Source organism: Bipolaris sorokiniana (assembly GCF_000338995.1).
Source record: "Bipolaris sorokiniana ND90Pr unplaced genomic scaffold COCSAscaffold_6, whole genome shotgun sequence".
NCBI lineage: Eukaryota > Fungi > Ascomycota > Dothideomycetes > Pleosporales > Pleosporaceae > Bipolaris > Bipolaris sorokiniana.
Window position 1 is genome coordinate 1210824 of NW_006911900.1, and position 19296 is coordinate 1230119.

Consider the following 19296-nt stretch of genomic DNA (forward strand, 5'->3'; position numbering starts at 1 on the left):
CCTAGCCCGCATTAAAACTCTATCGCAAACGCTAAGGCATCCGATGGGCGACGACGGTCAGGTTTCTCTGGGGGTGTAGAAGATGCTCAGCTATCTGTACCTACTATTGTTAGACACTGCTATTCCGCGTAGTATGTACGTGCGGTACATATGTCACCAAGGACCCGTCGTCTATTCCTAATGTCGTGAGTTCTTTTGCAAGACTCGTTTCCGGACGGTCATTTCATGTCCTCGCAAATGGAAAGCGGCTAGAAGCCTTCGAGAATGCCAGCTGCCATGAAGGCAAGTCAAGAAGAGGTTCAAGGTACATGGATCATTTGACGTCCAACTTGGCTCCCGTATTGATGAAAAACTACGCGACAGTGCAGTCGCGTGGAGGCTTAATCGAAAGTGTATTATTTTAGCGTGTTCATAGCATAGGTAAGTACATCAAGCTCCAGCGTTGACAGGATGACAGTGGAGCGGTTTTGGGCCTAGACTGCTGCCTATCGATAACGTACCTTTGCCTAGGTCCACTCGGGTCACATGCCTTCAACTTCATCCAACGACAAAAGATGCCCAGTCCACTAACAACGGTACATGGTTGTATAGTCGCGAAACTTAGTGCATCTACAAATGAACTGTATTCATACTATTCGCTTACTTCAACATGTAATGTGACCACGGCCGCGACCGTACCTCGTCTTAGGCACTAACCATCTACCAGGAACGCCAATAGTAGTAGGCGTAATGGGAAGCCCGCCTCTTGTGAACCGTGCAGGCTGAACAAAACAAAATGCGATCACGGCCATCCCAAATGTGATAGATGCCGACAGCGTGGAATCGAGGAGCGCTGCTTCTATCATCCGGCACCTCTAACCAGACCGCGTCCCGTGCCAGATGAGTCAGAAGCAGGCGCGTCTCGTCCTCACAAGCGAAAGTAGAGAACGACTGCGACCGATGTCTTGAAACAATGGCTAATATTCATAGCCGTTCATCAAAGAAGAATAACGATCCCGCTGCCGTTTTCCTGTCGCCTTCATCCCATGGAGACAAACTCGCCGATGCCGTTGCTGCTGATGTCTATCACCCAGGATTTCTCGGCCCTGGCTCTTATGCCGTGTTACTTGCTCAGGATGAAGAACCGGGTCAGCTACCTGAGCGCGAAGGGTCTGTCGCATCAGAGAGATCAGATCGGGAACTTACCCATCAGCACACTTTGTCCAAATCAATGAGATATCAGATGGCGCATGATGTCCTAAGCACTTTTCGCCATTACGACATAATAAAAGAGCTTGTACTCTGGTATAACGCGCGCAACGAGGCAGGTGTAATACCGGCACCAATAGGAGTCGACGCTGTCAATGCGCTGGAAGCTGTCGTCGATAAGCACAATCTGCGACGCAAAGAACCAAGCCCAGAGCTGATAGCCCAAGTTCTGGAAACCACTGCGCGCCCTTTTACAATATCTCAGTCCCTCGAGGCCCGCGATCTTCACATACTATGCTCAGGCGAAAATCTCCGTTTTGAATACATTGGTTTCTTGCTCGCCACAGCTGGTCGCTCGCTCACGTTCGGTTTCGGACCAGAGTCATACAGCGATGTGAGTAATAAAGACATGAGGTTGCGCTTTACCGACGAATTGCTTCGTGCAAGTACGACTTGTCTATTCCTTACCACCATGCTTGCTACAGTCAACGACCTTACCGTATGGATGTATTACGAGAACTACCTATTTACAGTCATGATGTGCGGATATGCTGGTAAGTGATATCTCGACACTTTTTTGAGCACAGCAAATGACCGTGAATCTAGGGCCGCCTGCTTGGAGACGCATCGGGGAGCTGGCAACCCAGGTATACGCGCTCGGCATCCATCAAGAGAGAAAGTGCGCCCAAGCGCCAACTTGGTTGGCAGAAACTCGCCGCCGACTCTTCTGCGCGGCTTACAACCAAGACAAATCCATTTCCACATTTCTCGGTCGCCCTGTAAGAATCAGTAAGAGACATACTGATATCCACCTGCCGCTTGATTTAGCCGATGATGAAGTAACGGGCAACGAGGAGGTACTCAACGCTGCCATACAGGCTTTAGACCCGGATGGTTGGAACACCAAAGGCAGATGGCTTCGGGCGTCATGGATCGTGAGTAATTCGGCTTCCTTTAAAATCAATCAAACTGACATATTTCGAGCGTCTGCGCCAAATGTCTCTTGAGTTTCGCGAAGAGATACTCGAGTTTTCCTTTGTCAAAATTGATGCAAATGCGGAAGCTCAACTTTTGTACGCCTTCGTCAGTACCGTTTTCCTGCTTCCACTGATACATTCGTAGGGACATATCTCAGCGCATAGGTACATGTTGGGATATGCTGCCGAAGCACATGCGTTATTGGAAAACATGCTGGGACGATGATGTTCCCACCAAAATCTGCTTGATGCTGTGCATCGTTCATCTTACCCACTGGTATAACGAGTTCATGATCCAGAAACTACTCGACTACAGCCCCTTGACACTCAACACGGCATTACTGCGTGTTTCAATTGACTTACTGTCAAACACTCTCACCTTGGGTACAATACGCGATCGGTCGTATGATGTTCACCGCGACATGCTGCATTGCGTGCTGCTTTTTGGGATTCCAGCTGCCTCAGTTCTAGCCACAGCACTTCGTGAGCAACACCACACAGGCCAGCAGTTTCCTTCTGGAATCTCCCGATCAGAAATCATCCGAATGCTTAGCGTGCTCATCTCGCATCTCGATGCTGCCGCGCACATGGAAAACTCTGGAGCGAGGCATGGCGAGGCAAACTACAATTTGTGTCGCAAGGCGAGTAAGATTTTCACAAAGATTATTGACACGGTGTTGGATCCAAAGGCCGTGGAAGAGATCACACCAGCTAGTGATCAGCTGGGAATGGACCTTGGCTTGGATCTATTCTCTGGCGCTGGGTTAGATGGTTTCGAGGGAATGGATTTTCCTGGGCTGGGAATTGGCCCTAGCACAAGTGGGGGTGTCAATGATGCTACTAATGTGGATTGGGGGGCTCTTGGACAATGGAGTGCTTGGACTGGACCTGTGTAAATCACTTTACAGCGGGTTTCATACTAATATTACGATCTAGGCTATATAATAATGCCTGCAGCCCATGATTTTAATCTAAGAATCTCTTTGACTATGGATCAAGAAAAAAGCCATTTCTCTTAGTTTTCCAACGCAGTTGTTCTCTTGATAGTCGTGAAACGGAACCCAAAGCCAGCAAGGAACGCTGCACCACTAAACGCAATGGCAACGATGATTGTGCCCCTGAAACCTGATACATACGCCTTGAGTACTCCCTCGACAAACTCAGCTGGAATTCTGCCTCTGATCTCGCTAGCGCCAGCTTCAAGGACCAAAGCAGGGTTTAATCCGGCTGCAGTGACGGCCAAACGCTTGAGAAGGATGTTCTGGAACGCGGTCTGCGCAGCCGAGATACCAAAGGCACCTCCCAATGTTTGGATGACTGTTTATGGGGTTAGAAATAAAATCCAACATCTGGATGATGGCATTGCACTTACAAAGAAGCGTGGCTGTTGTCAGAGGTACGTCGGCTTCCTTGGTCGTGGCTTGGATAAGCATGACAGGGACTTGGAAACTGACACCAACACCCAATCCTGCGAGGATCTAAAAAAAGATATCAGCAAGGGAATTAAGGTGGCCAAAGGAAATTGTACGTACCTGGTAGCCAATCCAAACTCTACTAGGAGAATCGATGTCAAAAGTGTAAATTAAACCAGAGCCAATGGCCGTGACACCAGCGCCAATGATCATCCATGGGAAAGCATATCCGGTTTTCGAAATGATTTGACCGACAACGACGACGCATAACGCTGGCGGTGTGGTTAGTGAGAACTTGAAGGGGATGACTCGGTGCACTCACTGACTGCGAGAATGTACGGCACAGTGCGGACACCACTTGTTGATGCGGAAACGCCTTGGACAGACTCTGTTTCTCGTTAGCACCAGGATTTATCGCCTACAGTCTCTATAAGTAACAACTTACGGAAGTAAATCGGGATATAATAGAACGTTATTGAGAACGCCGCATTGATCCTGATGAAAGTTAACATGGAACTCCTATCTCCTAAATCTTAGATTAAAACTTACAAGAAAGAGAAAGTCGATCCAACAGCAACTGTGCGCCTCTTAATGATACGGCTATGCACCATGGCGTTCTCACCCTGCCACCACTGCGCCACAACAAACAGCACAATGAAGATGGCAAAACCCACGAGCGTGCCAATGACTTTGGAGTCGCTCCAGCTCTTTGTTGTGCCACCCCACTGCATAGCGAGAATGAAGCACAGGACTGCACCGATGATGAGAACAACGCCAATGATATCCAGCTGACGAAGCATGCCGCGCCAGTTAGGACGACTCTTCGGTGGCTCATTGACGAAGAAGAGGAGAATGAAAAGGCAGGATACGGCACCAACAGGAAGGTTGATGTAAAAGCTATACAGTCACTCAGCCAAACTTCTCAAAAACATATTTAGACGAGCAGATCACTTACCACCATCGCCACGACACATGGCTCGTAAAAGCACCCCCAATCAACGGCCCAACCACACTAGCAAGACCATACGCAGCGCCCATAAGCCCACTGTACTTTGGCCTCTCGGCCGCCGGTACAAGAACAGCAATAATAGTATACGAGCCCGCAAACAAACCCGCAGCACCAACACCGCAAATCGCACGGCCAATGATCAGGGCAACTGAGCTGGGTGCAGCACCTATATAGTATCTCAAAATCAGTATTCCGTTACTTGCAAGAGTAAGCGGCGTGAAGGGAGGGATAAAACGTACCGCACACCACGCTACCCAATTCGAAAAACCCAATTGAGATTAGATATGTCCATTTTAGCGGGAAAAACGTGTAGAGTCGACCCCAGGATGCTTGTGTTGCGGCTGTGGTGACGAAGAAGGCGGAGCCGTACCATCCGATGTCTTCTAGACTGTGGAATTCATCGGTGATTTTGGGGATGGCTGTTGAAATGATTGTCTGCGATTCGCGCGTTTGGTCAGCATTATTCTCACTTAATACCAAGAGTGAGGGATGGTGCGCATTCACTTACGAAGTCGAGAGAAGCCTGTTGCATTCCACTATTAGCTTTTATTCGCCTTTACTTCAATTTCTGGGGGTAGAAAAGGAAGGGGAGGGGGATGTACTTACCAAGAAAATCGCCAAAACAAGTCCAATCAGCACGAGCAAAAACCGTCCTTTGGACAACTGAATATGCGCATCTTCCTGTAAATCCAAAGATTCCTTGCTAGACTGCAGATCCTTTTCTGAGTCGGGTGTTGGGGGTGTGATCTTCATCTCTCCTTTCCAGAACTCTCAAGCAAACGCAGTTGATTCTCTCGACGACGCAAATGTAGAAATAGAAGGATCGGCAACGACAGTAATATATACGCAAAATATAATTTTTCGCTGCGCAAAAATTCGTAGGTAGTTGGTGAATGCCCAAATCCACGAGCCCCTTACTGTGTACGCTTTAACAACAAACACCAAACATTATCAACAGCCCACCGTCCATCGGCTCTCCACTAGCCACACCTCGCATTCTGACTAACTCGCTCGCACACAAGTTCCGAGCGCGAGGTCGGACAAACAAATGCGCGAGATTGATGGGGTACAGGGGGTGGCGTGCATTGCGAAGGGGATGTTCGAGTGTACGGAGGTCCGGTGCCAAGGCGGAAGTCCGTCAGCATGTGATTTGTTGATTTGGACAACGAATATGGACTTGAGTGTTTCGGTGGTGATGAACGGAATGTAGAAGACGACAGAATGATGCGCGAGACCGGATATAACGTGTTGTGTTGATTACTTCACGGATGTCCTGTGAGTGCGTGGTCTGCTGGTCCGTTTGGGTGTCCGATGTGCTGTATGCCGTGAATGCTGGGGGTGGTTCATGTCTTTGTTTCATACAGGTTTGGCATTCCAGTCTTCTTTTGTGCGGATGCAAAATAGAGTGTGTAAAGATATCGTACTTTTCTCCAGGGTGTGTTGCCTGGAGGGCGGAGAGGTGAAGGTGGACAATAACTTGATGGGCATAGAAAATGGAGCCATTTGGACTTTAAAATGTTGTGTCACTTCATTTTTCTACACTCTCGGGTTGCCATATTTCCATTTCGATGTGGAATGCGAACAAGGGGACTAGTCGTGATCTAGCAAGTTAAGTCGCAAATGTGAAGAGGGTATGCAAAGGCAGGCGATGGTTCAAATGATACCTTTAGCGATGGATATGAATCTTAGCGTTAGAAGGGATGTGGCACCGAAACAAATAGTGCAGCCTTGATCTCTTGCTTTTGTAACATGCTTATAACAAATGAGGTCGTGTGGACAATTATTTGACTGACCGACGAGTGAGTCATGGTTGTTAACTCAGCGACATCATTCACAAAGCTTCTTGTCGAAAGTGTGTAATAGTAACAAAACTTGAATTGTAAATGTAAAGGAGCGATAAAAATTTAAGAGAGCTACAGAAAAGGAAGACCAAAGCTAGCCAACAATAATGAGCTAATGTAAGATTCACAAATGAAGACGCCGATTTCAGAGAGTATTTCAGATAGCAAGATCATCGCACTCCATCACAGCCTCCTCAAACATGGTGTCAATCAACTTCGCCTTGTGTTCGTCCCTAGGCTTGATGTCAAACACAAAGGGCGCTGGTCATGTGATGAGTAGGTCCGTCCAGTCAGAAACGTGTACTGGAATATCTGTTGATGCGTCAGTATGGTTTCTATTGGGTGCGAAGATTAGTTTTGATACTTACCCACTCCGATTTTATCCTTCTTCTTGGAGACGTTGAATGCCCAAGCCAAAGATCCCATAATGGTGACCAATTGGTAGTCAACGATCTCCATACCCATACAGTTGCGACGGCCATAGCCGAAGACATGATGGTTGATGACATTGGGGTACTTGGTGAGAGGCTCTTTGTACGTTGGATATTTCGGGTTCAGATAGCGATCTGGGTTGAACTCTTCGGGATTTGGGTATAGAGCCTCATCACTGCGGCGTGCCCATTCTGTAGCGTGGACGAGTGTACCCTTTTCAATCAGATATCCATCGTAAACATCATCCTTCTCGGCTTCGTGGGGTACGCCGGTAGGCACAGGTGGCCTCCAGCGGATCAGCTCCTTTCCGACAGCCCTGAGAATAGGAAGCTTGGGCGCATCGGCCCATGTGGGAAGACGATTGGGACCGCAGACTTCGTCAATCTCCTCCTGAAGTTTCTTTTGCCACTGGGGGTAATGGCACATTGCCAGGAAGAAAGTCTGGATAGGAGAAGACATGGGTAGCGATGCTGTAATAGCAAGCATGCCCACAGCAAAAGCACCCTCCTTGTCGTCCTGGACTCCGCTCGGGAATTTGAGGCGCTTTTGCTCCTGTAGAAATGTGCGTGACCATGAGTAACCATCGATACCAGCTTCCATCTTGGCCTTAACTGCTTGCATCGCACCCACCCAAAACTCTCGCTGAGCATCGTGGCGTTTCTTTTCCCTCCAGTACCAGGGGTTAAGAACATTCGGTAACAGCATAATGATTGGTAATTTGTTCGGCAGCTGTCCGGCAGGTGATATAGCAGATAGAAGACCAGAGGAGCTTTTGTTCAGGGCAGTGCTGAGGCTAGCATCTTCCCATGCTAGGCGAGCACTCACACGATGTGTGAACTCCTCAGCAAGTCTAGGGTAGTTCCGGTTATCCCTCTTCAACTGGTACATCATCCTCTTAATTTCAAGATGAGTAAAACCATACATGTCGTAGTTGTAGGTCTTTGCGAAACACTCGTGGGCGAACTTTCGATGCCTTGTAAGCGCCTCTGTAGGTCACCTAGTTAGCGATACTCCAACCAGAAACCACATGATTCTTACCATTGTTATCGAGTAGGGGAAGATACTCCGCATCAGTCTTAGCGCCAGGAATATTTGGTGTAGGGGCACGGTTCGAATAGTAAGCACCACGTTTGGCGAGGAGGTCTTGAGCCATCTTTTCGCTATTGATTCGGATGTGTTTGGTACCGAACAGCGTCAACTGGTAGATCGGACCATATTCATCATGCTCCCAAGTCATTAGTCGAAAATTAAGAATATCTGGTAGTATACTCACCCAGTCTGCAAACTTCTTGTAAACATTAGTAGAGGGCAATTGGAAGATAGGCCCGATCCATGGTATTAAACCTTCATAATCATGTTAGTAGTGATAATATAGTTTTTTCTGGAAACTTACCTTTCGGTCCGGGGATCGTTTTGTATTGGGATTTCTTTGGGTCATTCTTGACAAGGCGGATGATAGCCCAAAGAACAGCACTGATTGCACTAAAGGCAATGGCAGGGGCGAAGACAGAAAGCAGAGACTGCGATCCAGTCTGAATCAGTCCCTCAATCATGATGAATGTATTTGAGAAGGGGAGAGTGAGCTGAGGTTGGAAGTGAGTATGTTCTATAGCCCTCTCTACTACCTTTTTATCTTCTTACTCACTCTCAGCTTCCTCCTCAGTCCGACTTCCGTATCCACACATTTGCATGATACTCTTGGCTCAGCCTTCTCCCTTCAACAATTCCATTGCATAAAAGACACGGTACAATCCACATGAAGCTTAACGTGGATGTATCATCGCGAGGTCCGAGGACTCGCGCCAGTCATAGAGGTCGGTGTTGCGACTACCGGCCAACCGACAATTATGGAGCGGGTGTGGAGAGCCGAATTTTATCAGGAACAGAACAGTGTGAATCATATCGGTTTCTTCTAGTATCTGGAGTAGTAAGACTGAGCTGAGATTGAAGTGAGCTCTGTTCATCGGTCGATACAAGGCATCGTGTCATCACGTGATACACAGCACTAAATGTCTTGGCGAGGGTCGATAGTCCCATTGGAAAGCTTGCTCTATTGGTGGTATGATATCTTACTCTCGCTGGCTCTAGTTGCTTGATTGGCTAATGCTTCGCTGATAGCTATCAGCCTTCATCCAGTGAGATTGCGGATGTCCGCTAAACAGTCGGCAAGCCACCGAAGTAAGCACCAAGGAACCGATGGCACCATGCCGGCGGACATCCGCGATACCACCACTTACTCACTACTTTTGGTGTCAGCCTACATCGCAGCCATTTCGTGTATCTAAGCCCCACTAGCGCGTGGGACATCTCCTAGCGATCAAAGCTGAGCCAATCGGGTCAGCGTAACGATGCTGTGGCTCTAGACTGATGCCTTTCTTAGTTACGGGAGCCGCTGCATGCATGGAATTCGGCAAGGGAGAGAGCTTATCGATTTATGGCATGGGTCAAGGAACTCAGCTGTGGCCCCAAGTCCTCAGTAAAATCCGGCTGGAGTTGTGAATACGGCCACCCATCAGGGCAATATGTTGGGTTTGCAGCGATGAGGCGTCGTGGCTATGACTCTAGCTCTATAATCTTTCTATCTTTCTTACGATCGAATACGATATTGGACCCAAAGACCGATTTGATAGAAGGTACCAGGTCCGTATAAAATGGTATTACCAGAACCCATTCCAATGGTTACCACGTTGTCTTTGTGTTTATCCCTCACCCCTGCCGCGCACGCATTGCATCTTTAGCCCTTCATCATTATCATTCTGTTACCATGAAATCCCTGGCACCCCTCGCTTTTGTCACGTTTATCCTTGTACAGCATGGACTCGCGATCACCTCACAGCAGATCCACATAGACTTGGCCAATACCCTATCGTCAGGGTCTGAGGTGGTATTAACCACTGATCCTTCCTACACAACCGACTTTACACAACGATGGACCGTGTACTCCAAAGCTGAACCGGCTTACGACGCTGCTGTAAAGCCTGTCACTGCTACAGATATCCAAAAGATTATCCAATATGCAACTACGAAGAATGTTCCTTTCTTGGCAACGGGCGGTGGTCACGGTTACAGCACTTCTTTGTCTGGCGTGAAGGGCGCGCTCAACATCGATTTGAGTAAATTCAGAAATGTGGCTGTGAACGCTTCTGCAAATACAATGACTGTTGGGGCTGCGACAATTTTTGCTGATATGCTCGATCCGTTGTACGCTGCTGGCAAACAAATGCGTAAGTTCTAGCGAGTATCATTATGAAACAGGATTAACACGACATGCAGCATCTGGTGGGTCCTCAACGCCTAGCATCATAGGTGTTACCTTGGGTGGGGGTATCGGGCCCCTGACTGGTGCTTACGGTCTACTGATCGATTCGCTGCTCTCCGTTGAGATGGTAACTGGCTCCGGTCAGATCCTAACGGTATCGGCTACTAAAAACTCCGAGCTTTTCTGGGGTATGAGGGGAGCTGGAGTTAACTTCGGTATTGTCACTTCAGCGACGTACCGGATCTACGATACGATCAACAATGGTATGGTGTACAATGCCGATATGAGTTTCAACGGAGAGAAGAACGAGACGATTTTCAAGATTTTGCGTACATATCAGGGAACGCAAGACAATAAGCTTGCACTTTCCGTGTCATCTTCAGTAAAGAACAAGATTGTGAGTCTTACCACCTCTCCTGCAATGTACTAGCTAGCCTAGCTAACAACTGCAGCCCGAGATCAGTCTTAGCGCTATTTACTTTGGCACTAGAGAACAAGGTGATGCAGCTATCAAAGCTTTCCTTGATCAACAACCGACATTCAGCAACATTTCTGTTGTACCCTACAACAAGCTGGTTTACGTTGCAAACTTTGGTGGCGACGCGTTCGCTCGCATAAAGGGTATTAGAGCTGACTCGTGGGGTTACCAACTGAACGATGTTACAGTGTCCTCACTCAGTAGCACATACACAAAGTTCGTCAACTTTGTTCTCGACAGCCCTGCATTGGAAAACTCTGCTTCTTGGCTAATAGAGAAGTTTGGTTTGGGAGTCACCGCAACCATTCCCGACGACTCTACTGCATATTCGTGGCGCAAAGCTGTTGCCTATGGCTTTTTCGCGTTCTACCTGCCCGAGAATGTGTCTGAACAGATGACGAAAACTGCTGACCAGTTCGCTGAGAAGATCCGCAGCGATCTGTTTTCGGGCTGTGGAAATCCTCAGGGTAACGTATTCCCTAACTACGCACGGGGTAACGAGAGGCCAGAGCAGGTTTATGGCAAGTCAAAGTTGCCGAAGCTACGATCGCTTAAGAAGAAGTACGATCCGCGAGGATTGTTCAACAAGTATAATTCCTTTGCTTGAGTTAGATTAGAGAATTTTACTCCATACAAACCAGGGCGGCCTTTTTGTTGTTATCTCTTGTCTTTGTATCTGGGCATAGTGTAAATCCAAACAAGAGTACAAATTTAAAATTCCTATATCATTACTCTCCAATACCGCCCTTGATCTGTTTTGCTACACTCGTCCTTTTACTTCCATGGACATAGGAAACTTAGCGCAGCGAGTGAAAATAGCGAAGAAGTTTGTTAGTACCTGTAGTAAACACTCCAAAATGAATCTTAACATGTTTGGTCCTTAAAGACAAACTCTGCAAGTCAAATTCCTGATGAAAATCAATACTCGAAACTTTTCTGGGTGCGGAAGTGTGAAGAACATGTCGAAGTAAAAGAGGATGTATCTGGATAACATTCATCTTCCTAATTTCCCATTTCCCAGTTGTCGGCAATGTAATTTATGTATGAATCTCAAGCAGGAGATACTTAGGGCGAAATCTTGCTTGCATGAACGTGTGATAAAGGAAAAAGATTCGATTTTTTGACGTTGCTAATGCAAATAGACGCTCAATATTCAATTCCCTAACAACAAAACCCCATATAACACTATAAACCCCAGAAAAGAAACAGCACTCCTATACACCTTTCATCATTCTTCACATACTCTCGATGTTTCACAACTTTCCCAGCTCACCAATAGCTTCTATACAGCTCCCATTCCCCGATATTGTACTGTTGGCTTCCAGCACACCTCAACGGCGCACACCTATGCCAAAACAGCCACAGCATTGACCAGGACAACCCCAGAGTACAGCACGATCCTGAAACGGTTGAGCCATCCCCAGTACGCAATCTTTTCATGGTACTAATCACACGCACTCTTGTCAGCTATCCAGCAAATGAAAATAAAAGAGTAACAACTCACAATAGCAGTCTGCATCCCCGCATCCTTCTCCGGCAAATCCGCATAATGAAACTCCTCCTGCTCCTGAAACTTCTCAATCAACGCATCATTAATCGGATTCATATAATGCAGCGTAAACGGGAAGATCAAAAACGCCATGACGCTGCTGGCCACATATAGCATGGTCGTCTTGTTGGAGAAGAAGCCAGATTTGTCGGAGGAGCCGTATGCGAGGATGAGGGAAAGGATGAGGTTGGAGGCGCTGAGTGTGGTGGCGGGGACTTGGGCGCGGCGGAATTGCGTGTGCCATTGGCGGATGGCGAGAATGGGCGATGGCGAGATGAGGACGGAGGGGATGGAGATGCTGCTTAAGGCGGTGTTCATGCCTAGCAGGAAGGTGGCTTGCACCAGGGTGCCGACTTGGAGGGTGGTGAAGGAGATCATGATTGAAGTGGGATGTGATTGTGGTAGTTGGAGAGAGAAGGAGTAGAGGATTGAAGAGATGGATAAGCAAGCTATCTGTTGTGACTGTTGTGCCAAAGGCAATAATTCAAGCGTTTATATTTAAATGCTGGACTTTGTGATTGTTACTACGGATGTCCCATGGTGTCTTCCCCTCATGTCCGATGTTGCATCTCCATCTCCAAGTCCTACACTACTACACACGAGCCGTAGAGGTGATACGGCTCTCCATACGCATCCCGTACTATCTTGCTCCAGAGATCGAAAGAACACTCAACATCTTGCATCGGTTATCGGTACTCGATGTTCAGAATTATCATCAGACTATTCTTGATGTTCGACCTTAGCACCGTCTTGGCAGAGACATCGATATAACGGAGTACCTGTCATCACGTGACAATCCACGCTACGGAGTTCCGTACGACGCCAACACAAATGCAGGACAATGATAGTGGGCCAGCAGCAATGCAGCTGACAAACAAAAATAGCGAAGACGCAGTACCGGGATCCCGAGAGTGCGCATTTGTAATAGTGGGTAAAACAATAGATACTACGATCCACGGCGATGTCGATTTCAATCGTGACGTTAACTATGTGACTGTGCCGCAATGCAATCAGTCGTATTTCAGCCCTTAGCCGCACCTTCTTCCTTCGTGTGCAGATACTTTTCACGCTTAAGCTGAAAAAATAACCCCTCAGGATCCTGTCAGCCATCAGCATAGCCATTTACATCAAAGTCCTCCATCCAAACCCCCACGCGCCATAACGCACCTACTACACACACATACATACATCAAAACACGCATACACATTCAACTCCACCAAATTTCACTAGGCCAACCACAATGGCGAGCTTCCCCACTTTTCTCAAGTCCCAGCTCTTCTACAAGCCCAGACTGCCGCAGCCGGAAACATTTGCTGGCAAGACGGTCATCGTTACAGGCGCAAACACAGGTCTTGGCCTAGAAGCAACACGGCACTTTGTCCGCTGCGGCGCCGCAACCGTCATCATCGCATGCCGCACGCTCTCCAAAGGCGAAGCCGCCAAGCGCGACATTGAAGAAAGCGAGAAGCGCACCGGTGTACTCCAAGTCTGGGAACTAGACCTCTCCTCCTACGCCAGCGTCAAAGCATTCACAAAGCGCTGCGAGACCCTCCCCCGTCTAGACGTCTGTGTCGAGAACGCCGGCATAGCAACCGGCAAGTTCTCACGCGCAGAAGGCCACGAAGCCCACATTACCGTCAATGTGATTTCTACGTTCCTGCTCGCACTGCTGCTCCTACCCATCATGCGCAGGTCAGCCTTCTCAACGGGAACAACGCCGTATCTCACCATTGTCACATCCGAGGTCCACCACTGGACTCAGCTGCCGCAGAAGAAGGAACCAAGCATCTTCGCTGCGCTGGACGATGAGTCAAAAGCAGACATGGCGGACCGCTACAACGTCTCCAAGTTACTTGAGATCCTCGCGCTGAGGTACATGACTAGAGTGCTGATTAAGGATCGTGCAAAGTATCCCGTGGTCATCAATTGCGTTACACCGGGCCTGTGCAAGTCGGATCTCGTCAAGGATATGGGTATGGCGCCTGTCGTGTTCAAGACGTTGTTGGGTCGCACGGTGGAGGTTGGCAGCCGCACGTTGGTTAATGCGGCGGCGCTACCTGATAGCGCCGGGGAGTACATCATTGATGATCACGTGTCCGAGCCGTCGACGCTGGCTGTCAGTGAAGAGGGCGCGGCGTTATCGAAGAGGGTTTGGTTCGAGCTGGCGGATATCTTGGAAAAGGCTTGTCCTGGGGTTACTCAAAACATTGCTGCTTAGATCTATGAGCACACTGCGTTGACAGTGTTGTGCCGGTAGGTAGCAGACGTACTATCTTAGAGGCACGTGACTCTTGGGATCATATGATTGCTAGTAAGACATAAGGGGAAGGGTACAGCGACAACACTGCGGTGGCATGAATCTTTCCTTATTTCATTTTCCATCCTCGTTCGACTATAGTATTTCCGTTCTATTCTTCTGTTTGTTTGCTACCACAAGCCCTCTGCTAAAATGCTTCATTGCAGAAGGGCGTCCTTGTTCACATGAGGGATAAAGAAGACATATCTCATTAGTAATTCAGCTCGATTCATGACACATCAATTCTAAACAACGCTGTTGTCCAATTCTCTATACGCTAATGCAATAACAATGCAAGGTCGTGATTCTTTTCAGCTCCATCTGTGGAGAAAATACCGAGCCTTCTCAAGCACACTGTTGACGAGATGTGTGGGGTGATTATCCAGCTTACTGATGCAATATAGCAAGCTGTTACCGCCCTCAAAGATTGGTAATCGTCTGTTGTCAGGAAACGTGACGACCGGGGTGACCGCAGGGGTATTGAGAAAGCGTTCCTCATCGCTGGGTAGAAGTGCATCAATACCCACTTCCCGGGACTGCATCCCCGGATTCATTCGCTCTATCGTCCTAAGCGACCAGCAGGCCATGGATGCGCGGTAGATCGCTACCGGCCACCATATGGGTCGCGCGTCGACCGGTAGATTGTCGATAAGTCGGAAGATCTGGCCAGCATGGAACAAGATATAGTTCCCTCCTTCGGGATAGCGTACTCGGCTCCACATCTCAGCGCATCCTGATGCTGATGATGGAGGCTCCTCCTTGGCACATTTCTCTATGTCAGGGATGCTTGTGCATACATTTAAGCTAACCAGATGTAGCATGATTATGCCCGTCCAATCCACCGGTACGGTCCAGGGGTTATTCTCGCTATCTATGGTGGCCTGCGAATTTCGATTGAGAAGTGCAGCCAAATCTTGAACCAAATCCTGTGTTTCTTGTAGGCGGCCCAATACCTTAGTCTTGGAAAGGACACGATGCCTATTGGTCGATTCATCGTTATCAAAGATGCGAAGAAGCTGTTGCTGTTCCAGGACCATGGCTTGTAGGGGGTGGAGAAGGAGACGCAGATGATGTGGAGATACCTCATCACTACCTGTTAGTCGACCCTGGAGAAAACTCCGGAAAAGACCGTTCAGTGATGGTAGCTCGCGACCCATTTGGATCTCGTCTGCACCAGGTTGTCCAATCCAGTCGTTGTACGATTGTGCGTTCCAGAGATTGCCATTATTAGGTAAAGGCACTTGCAATTCGCAGTTTGAAAGTACGGGAGGAACATCATGAAGCAAGCTTATCTCGAGGTCCACATAGACCCATGCATGTACATGGCTACAAAGGTCAGATCATACCACTTGATCACGTAAAAAAGGGTTCTTACCGATTTTTTGTCTCAACTTCTTTCCATCTCTCCCATAGGCTCTCACCATCTGAGCCGTGGTTGTGGAAATCTTGCTCAGGATTTAGAATTCCACTGCTTCTCAACAGCTAGCCGATCTGTTAGCACCTTATTCGTGTTTTCTCCAAGATGAGAATAACTTACACTTAGGTACTGGCCTCGTTTTGACATGGCATACTGATTTGTGTTAGCTTTACGCAAGAGAAAATCACACCTGATACATACCGAAACAAAAGAACTCTTCCCGCTTCGCACACAGAGTGTAAGTAACTGTAATGCAACTCCTCCCACCATTGGCTGTGACATGCATCGGCGTTCGAGAACGTGGTTCAGTGCAACCATGCACACCTTAATCAAACCATGTGCGAATACGTGTGACTCATGGTGATCTGTGAGCATAGCGCCATGTGTAATGACAAGAATGATCAACAACATGCCTACGTCGACCGCGTCAATCTTTAGGATATCTTGGATATTGGCGGTGGGGGAGCCAGGGAGACCAAGGTAGGGTTGAATCGAGTCAATACGTGCTGCATAAATCTCGATAAAGTGCATTAGCACGTGCGACGGAGGCAGTGATACAATGCGGCCAAATAGGCCTTCGGTTGACGATGATGGCGAGCTGCCAATTTGCAACGCACGTTGGAGCAGCAGCTGCACAGTGGCCACTATTCGATCCCGAGCGTCATGCGACAAGGCCACAGTACCATCGCTCTTGTTACTGGGTAGCCCACCCCAGGCATCTGGCCGGGCCAGGACATTCACTAGTTCACCAAGTACATTGTCTGTTGCGTCTGAGCTGCCTACTGGTATATTCTGGTTCTTCTTCTTCGGACTGGAAGTATATTGGCTATTCATCATGCTTGATGACACACTCGACTTGATTTGGGGGCTTGTGAAAGGCGGAGTCGGGGGGTGGTTGGGACCGTGGAAGAACCCCTGTTGCTGCTTGTACAAACCATCATTCCCAGGTCCGCGCGGAGAGAGCTCAGGTTCGTTTGTTTGCATCTCCGAACGTGACATAGATGGGAAGAGTTGAGCAGATGTGGTTCCGTCCATAGGCTCGCCACCTAGGGACACGGGATATGGATATCCCATGAAGGTTTCGTACCCAGTAAGATCCAGTTGCCCTTGGGGCAAAGTCGTATCTACAAGCATGTATAATTCGCTGTTGTTTGTTGGATCGTCAGGCATGATGTAGGCAGGAAATTGATCCATTGTTGCGTTTTGATTGCCATCTTGGCCAACAGTGTTCGTTGGCGTTGTCAAAGGCTTACTGCGCGCAGATGGCGTCCGAGAAGCTCTCGGCCGACGCGAGGAGCACCTCGGTTGACATACATAGTTTCTTGCGACACACTGAGAGCACGGCACCTAGTTATTGCGTTAGAGGCCGTTGCGATGGTCCAGTATTCTGAGTTCTCGGTACTTGAGTAGCGAGTCGTCTGACTAACCTTGCGGTCACATCGTGCTTTTGAAATGGCACACCGGGTGCAAGCGATGAGAGAAGCAGTATCCATCTTGAAGCGATGTCGAGATTACCAAGTAGCAGGTAACGTACCGAGATATAAAAGTGAATATGGCGGGACAGTGGTCTCCACTGCCTGTAAGGAAAACAAGGAACCATACACAAAGACGGGACAGATACTGGTGAGTGCAGGAGGATCCGAGTATGTAGGATTGCGGGCCTAGGCTACCCATGTAAGATATGTCGTTCGCTAGTGGTTCCGTCCACTTCCTCGAACGTGTACCTGAACGGCGTGCTGGGACCTGTATCCGATGTTACGAGCAGGGGTCGTCAGCTTTGAGGCGCCAGACCCACGGGTTTATAGCTAGTGGATTTCCCAAAACATGTTAGATTATGTAAGCATGCCTACCCAACATGCATCAGGTTGCAGCTTGTAATTATGGCTGTCGAATCAGCGATGCATGTCGAAAAGACCTGCCATAAATGGAATTGCTCACGTAGTCGTATAGCACTTGTATTTTAAGTTTACAATTAGTGTACTAATGATTCGAGGACTTTTTGAACAAAGGTCATTGGTCTGGAGCTTATCTTCTGGGGCAGACTGAGATCATTCAACCCATGTGTGTGGGCAGAATACGAGCTGCAACATGGTGTACTTGTGATGCAACTCAGACGCTACGCTGATGGGTTAGCTGAGGCAACTGCTTGGCGCCACGGCGCCACACGCCATGGGAATGTGCAACATGTATCATGAAGGCTTTTTAGGAGCCGATTAGTTATATGTCACGACACTAGCTCTGTAGCGCTCCGCCCGGACTTTCAAGCTAAGCAGGGGAGGATCGCACAGACGTGTATGTGTAAGTATGGATGTCTTTTGCCTACCGCTGTTAGTCTAGGAGTTCCGTGGATATTTTAGTACGTATGTGTTTGGTTTAGCTGCATTGTCCGTTCGTTGACCACGTCAAACATCTGTTTTTAAAACAGCTAGGAACGGCGTATATTCAACCCCCCCCCCCTCCATTGTTTCCAAGGCGTAAACAACATAGGGTTGAATGGTGTTTTAGTGTAGCTTACAGATGGCAGACACTATTAACACAAGCTGTGTTTACAACTTTGCCGAACCACATTCTTTTCTCATTTCAGATCAACTTTCGCCAGATCATAGCAATATAAGGGGACCTCTTTAACTATTGCCAATCAGCTTATTGGCAAAGTATACAATTCCTACGATACCCGAGCAGTTGCTCTCCCGAGAGTGATCCCTTGTACAAACGGAAGTCTCGATTCACGAGCGTCGCTTAATTAGTATAGAATATGGTTAGCATTGAATTGATTTGTTTTGTCTCTACTGTCACCAAGATGACCATTTTATCAAATTTAATATCTTCTAGGGTGTCGCACTGTTGTTGAAATCCGTTTTATAGTAACGTGTTCCACGGGCGAGCGCCGCACACGGGCGAGCGCCGCACCCCACCAAACTCACACACCTCTCCCATCTTATCATACAATGGCTCAACGCAGCGCTACTCTATTAGCTTCAAATGAATCAGATATTCAGCTTGCTATCTCTTCAATTAATTCTAAGCAGATTCTAAGTAATCGGAGTGCTGCTGCTATCTACAGCGTGTCTGAACGAACGATCCGCCGCCGACGCGCTGGTGTCCCTGCGCGACGTGATTGCCAGCCCAACTCAAAGAAGCTAACCCAGCTAGAAGAGGAGGTGATTGTTAGCTATATACTTGATCTGGATCAGCGTGGATTCGCGCCTACGTACGCAGCCGTGCGCGATATGGCTGATAAGCTGCTGGCTACGCGCAGTAGAGGACGCGTTGGAGTTAACTGGCCGTCTACCTTTGTTAAGCGTATAGACAGTCTTACGACGCGTTTTAACCGAGCGTACGATAGGCAGAGAGCTCTATGTGAAGATCCAGTCCTAATTAAGAGCTGGTTTGAGCTTATAGAGCAGACAAAAGCTAAGTACGGTATCTGTGACGAG

At 48.2% G+C, this 19296-nt stretch overlaps 6 protein-coding genes across 6 annotated transcripts; 3 read left to right on the forward strand and 3 right to left on the reverse strand.

Annotated features, from left to right (window-relative positions):
• Positions 1–952: 952 nt before the first annotated feature.
• On the forward strand, positions 953–3061 carry COCSADRAFT_26005 (uncharacterized protein; the record flags this gene model as incomplete). The annotated part of the gene is made up of 4 exons (XM_007700869.1): positions 953–1742; positions 1795–2123; positions 2173–2261; positions 2311–3061. The coding sequence occupies 4 exons, from the start codon at positions 953–955 to the stop codon at positions 3059–3061; spliced, it is 1959 nt and encodes a 652-aa protein (XP_007699059.1).
• A 119-nt stretch (positions 3062–3180) lies between these two features.
• COCSADRAFT_88288 (uncharacterized protein) lies at positions 3181–7963 on the reverse strand (the record flags this gene model as incomplete). The annotated part of the gene is made up of 9 exons (XM_007701369.1): positions 3181–3482; positions 3538–3643; positions 3698–3849; positions 3900–3965; positions 4023–4072; positions 4127–4474; positions 4533–4752; positions 4826–5021; positions 7898–7963. Coding segments are annotated over 9 exons (1506 nt in total), but the record flags the coding sequence as incomplete, so codon positions are not given.
• A 1660-nt stretch (positions 7964–9623) lies between these two features.
• COCSADRAFT_87707 (uncharacterized protein) lies at positions 9624–11203 on the forward strand (the record flags this gene model as incomplete). Its single annotated transcript, XM_007701370.1, has 3 exons — positions 9624–10083; positions 10133–10515; positions 10571–11203. The coding sequence occupies 3 exons, from the start codon at positions 9624–9626 to the stop codon at positions 11201–11203; spliced, it is 1476 nt and encodes a 491-aa protein (XP_007699560.1).
• A 588-nt stretch (positions 11204–11791) lies between these two features.
• Positions 11792–12523, reverse strand: COCSADRAFT_356407 (uncharacterized protein; the record flags this gene model as incomplete). Its single annotated transcript, XM_007701371.1, has 2 exons — positions 11792–12040; positions 12101–12523. The coding sequence occupies 2 exons, from the start codon at positions 12521–12523 to the stop codon at positions 11942–11944; spliced, it is 522 nt and encodes a 173-aa protein (XP_007699561.1). The 3' UTR covers positions 11792–11941.
• Positions 12524–13281: 758 nt separating this feature from the next.
• On the forward strand, positions 13282–14558 carry COCSADRAFT_317487 (uncharacterized protein). Its single transcript, XM_007701372.1, has one exon. The coding sequence runs from the start codon at positions 13387–13389 to the stop codon at positions 14362–14364; it is 978 nt and encodes a 325-aa protein (XP_007699562.1). The 5' UTR covers positions 13282–13386; the 3' UTR covers positions 14365–14558.
• A 195-nt stretch (positions 14559–14753) lies between these two features.
• Positions 14754–17053, reverse strand: COCSADRAFT_26011 (uncharacterized protein; the record flags this gene model as incomplete). The annotated part of the gene is made up of 4 exons (XM_007700870.1): positions 14754–15768; positions 15818–15924; positions 15980–16012; positions 16061–17053. 4 exons carry the CDS (start codon positions 17051–17053, stop codon positions 14754–14756), a joined length of 2148 nt encoding a protein of 715 aa, XP_007699060.1.
• Between the last annotated feature and the right edge of the window lie 2243 nt (positions 17054–19296).

Bases quoted from the DNA above. Each gene is read 5' to 3' on its own strand.
- COCSADRAFT_317487 (XM_007701372.1), top strand. From the start codon at position 13,387: ATGGCGAGCTTCCCCACTTTTCTCAAGTCCCAGCTCTTCTACAAGCCC.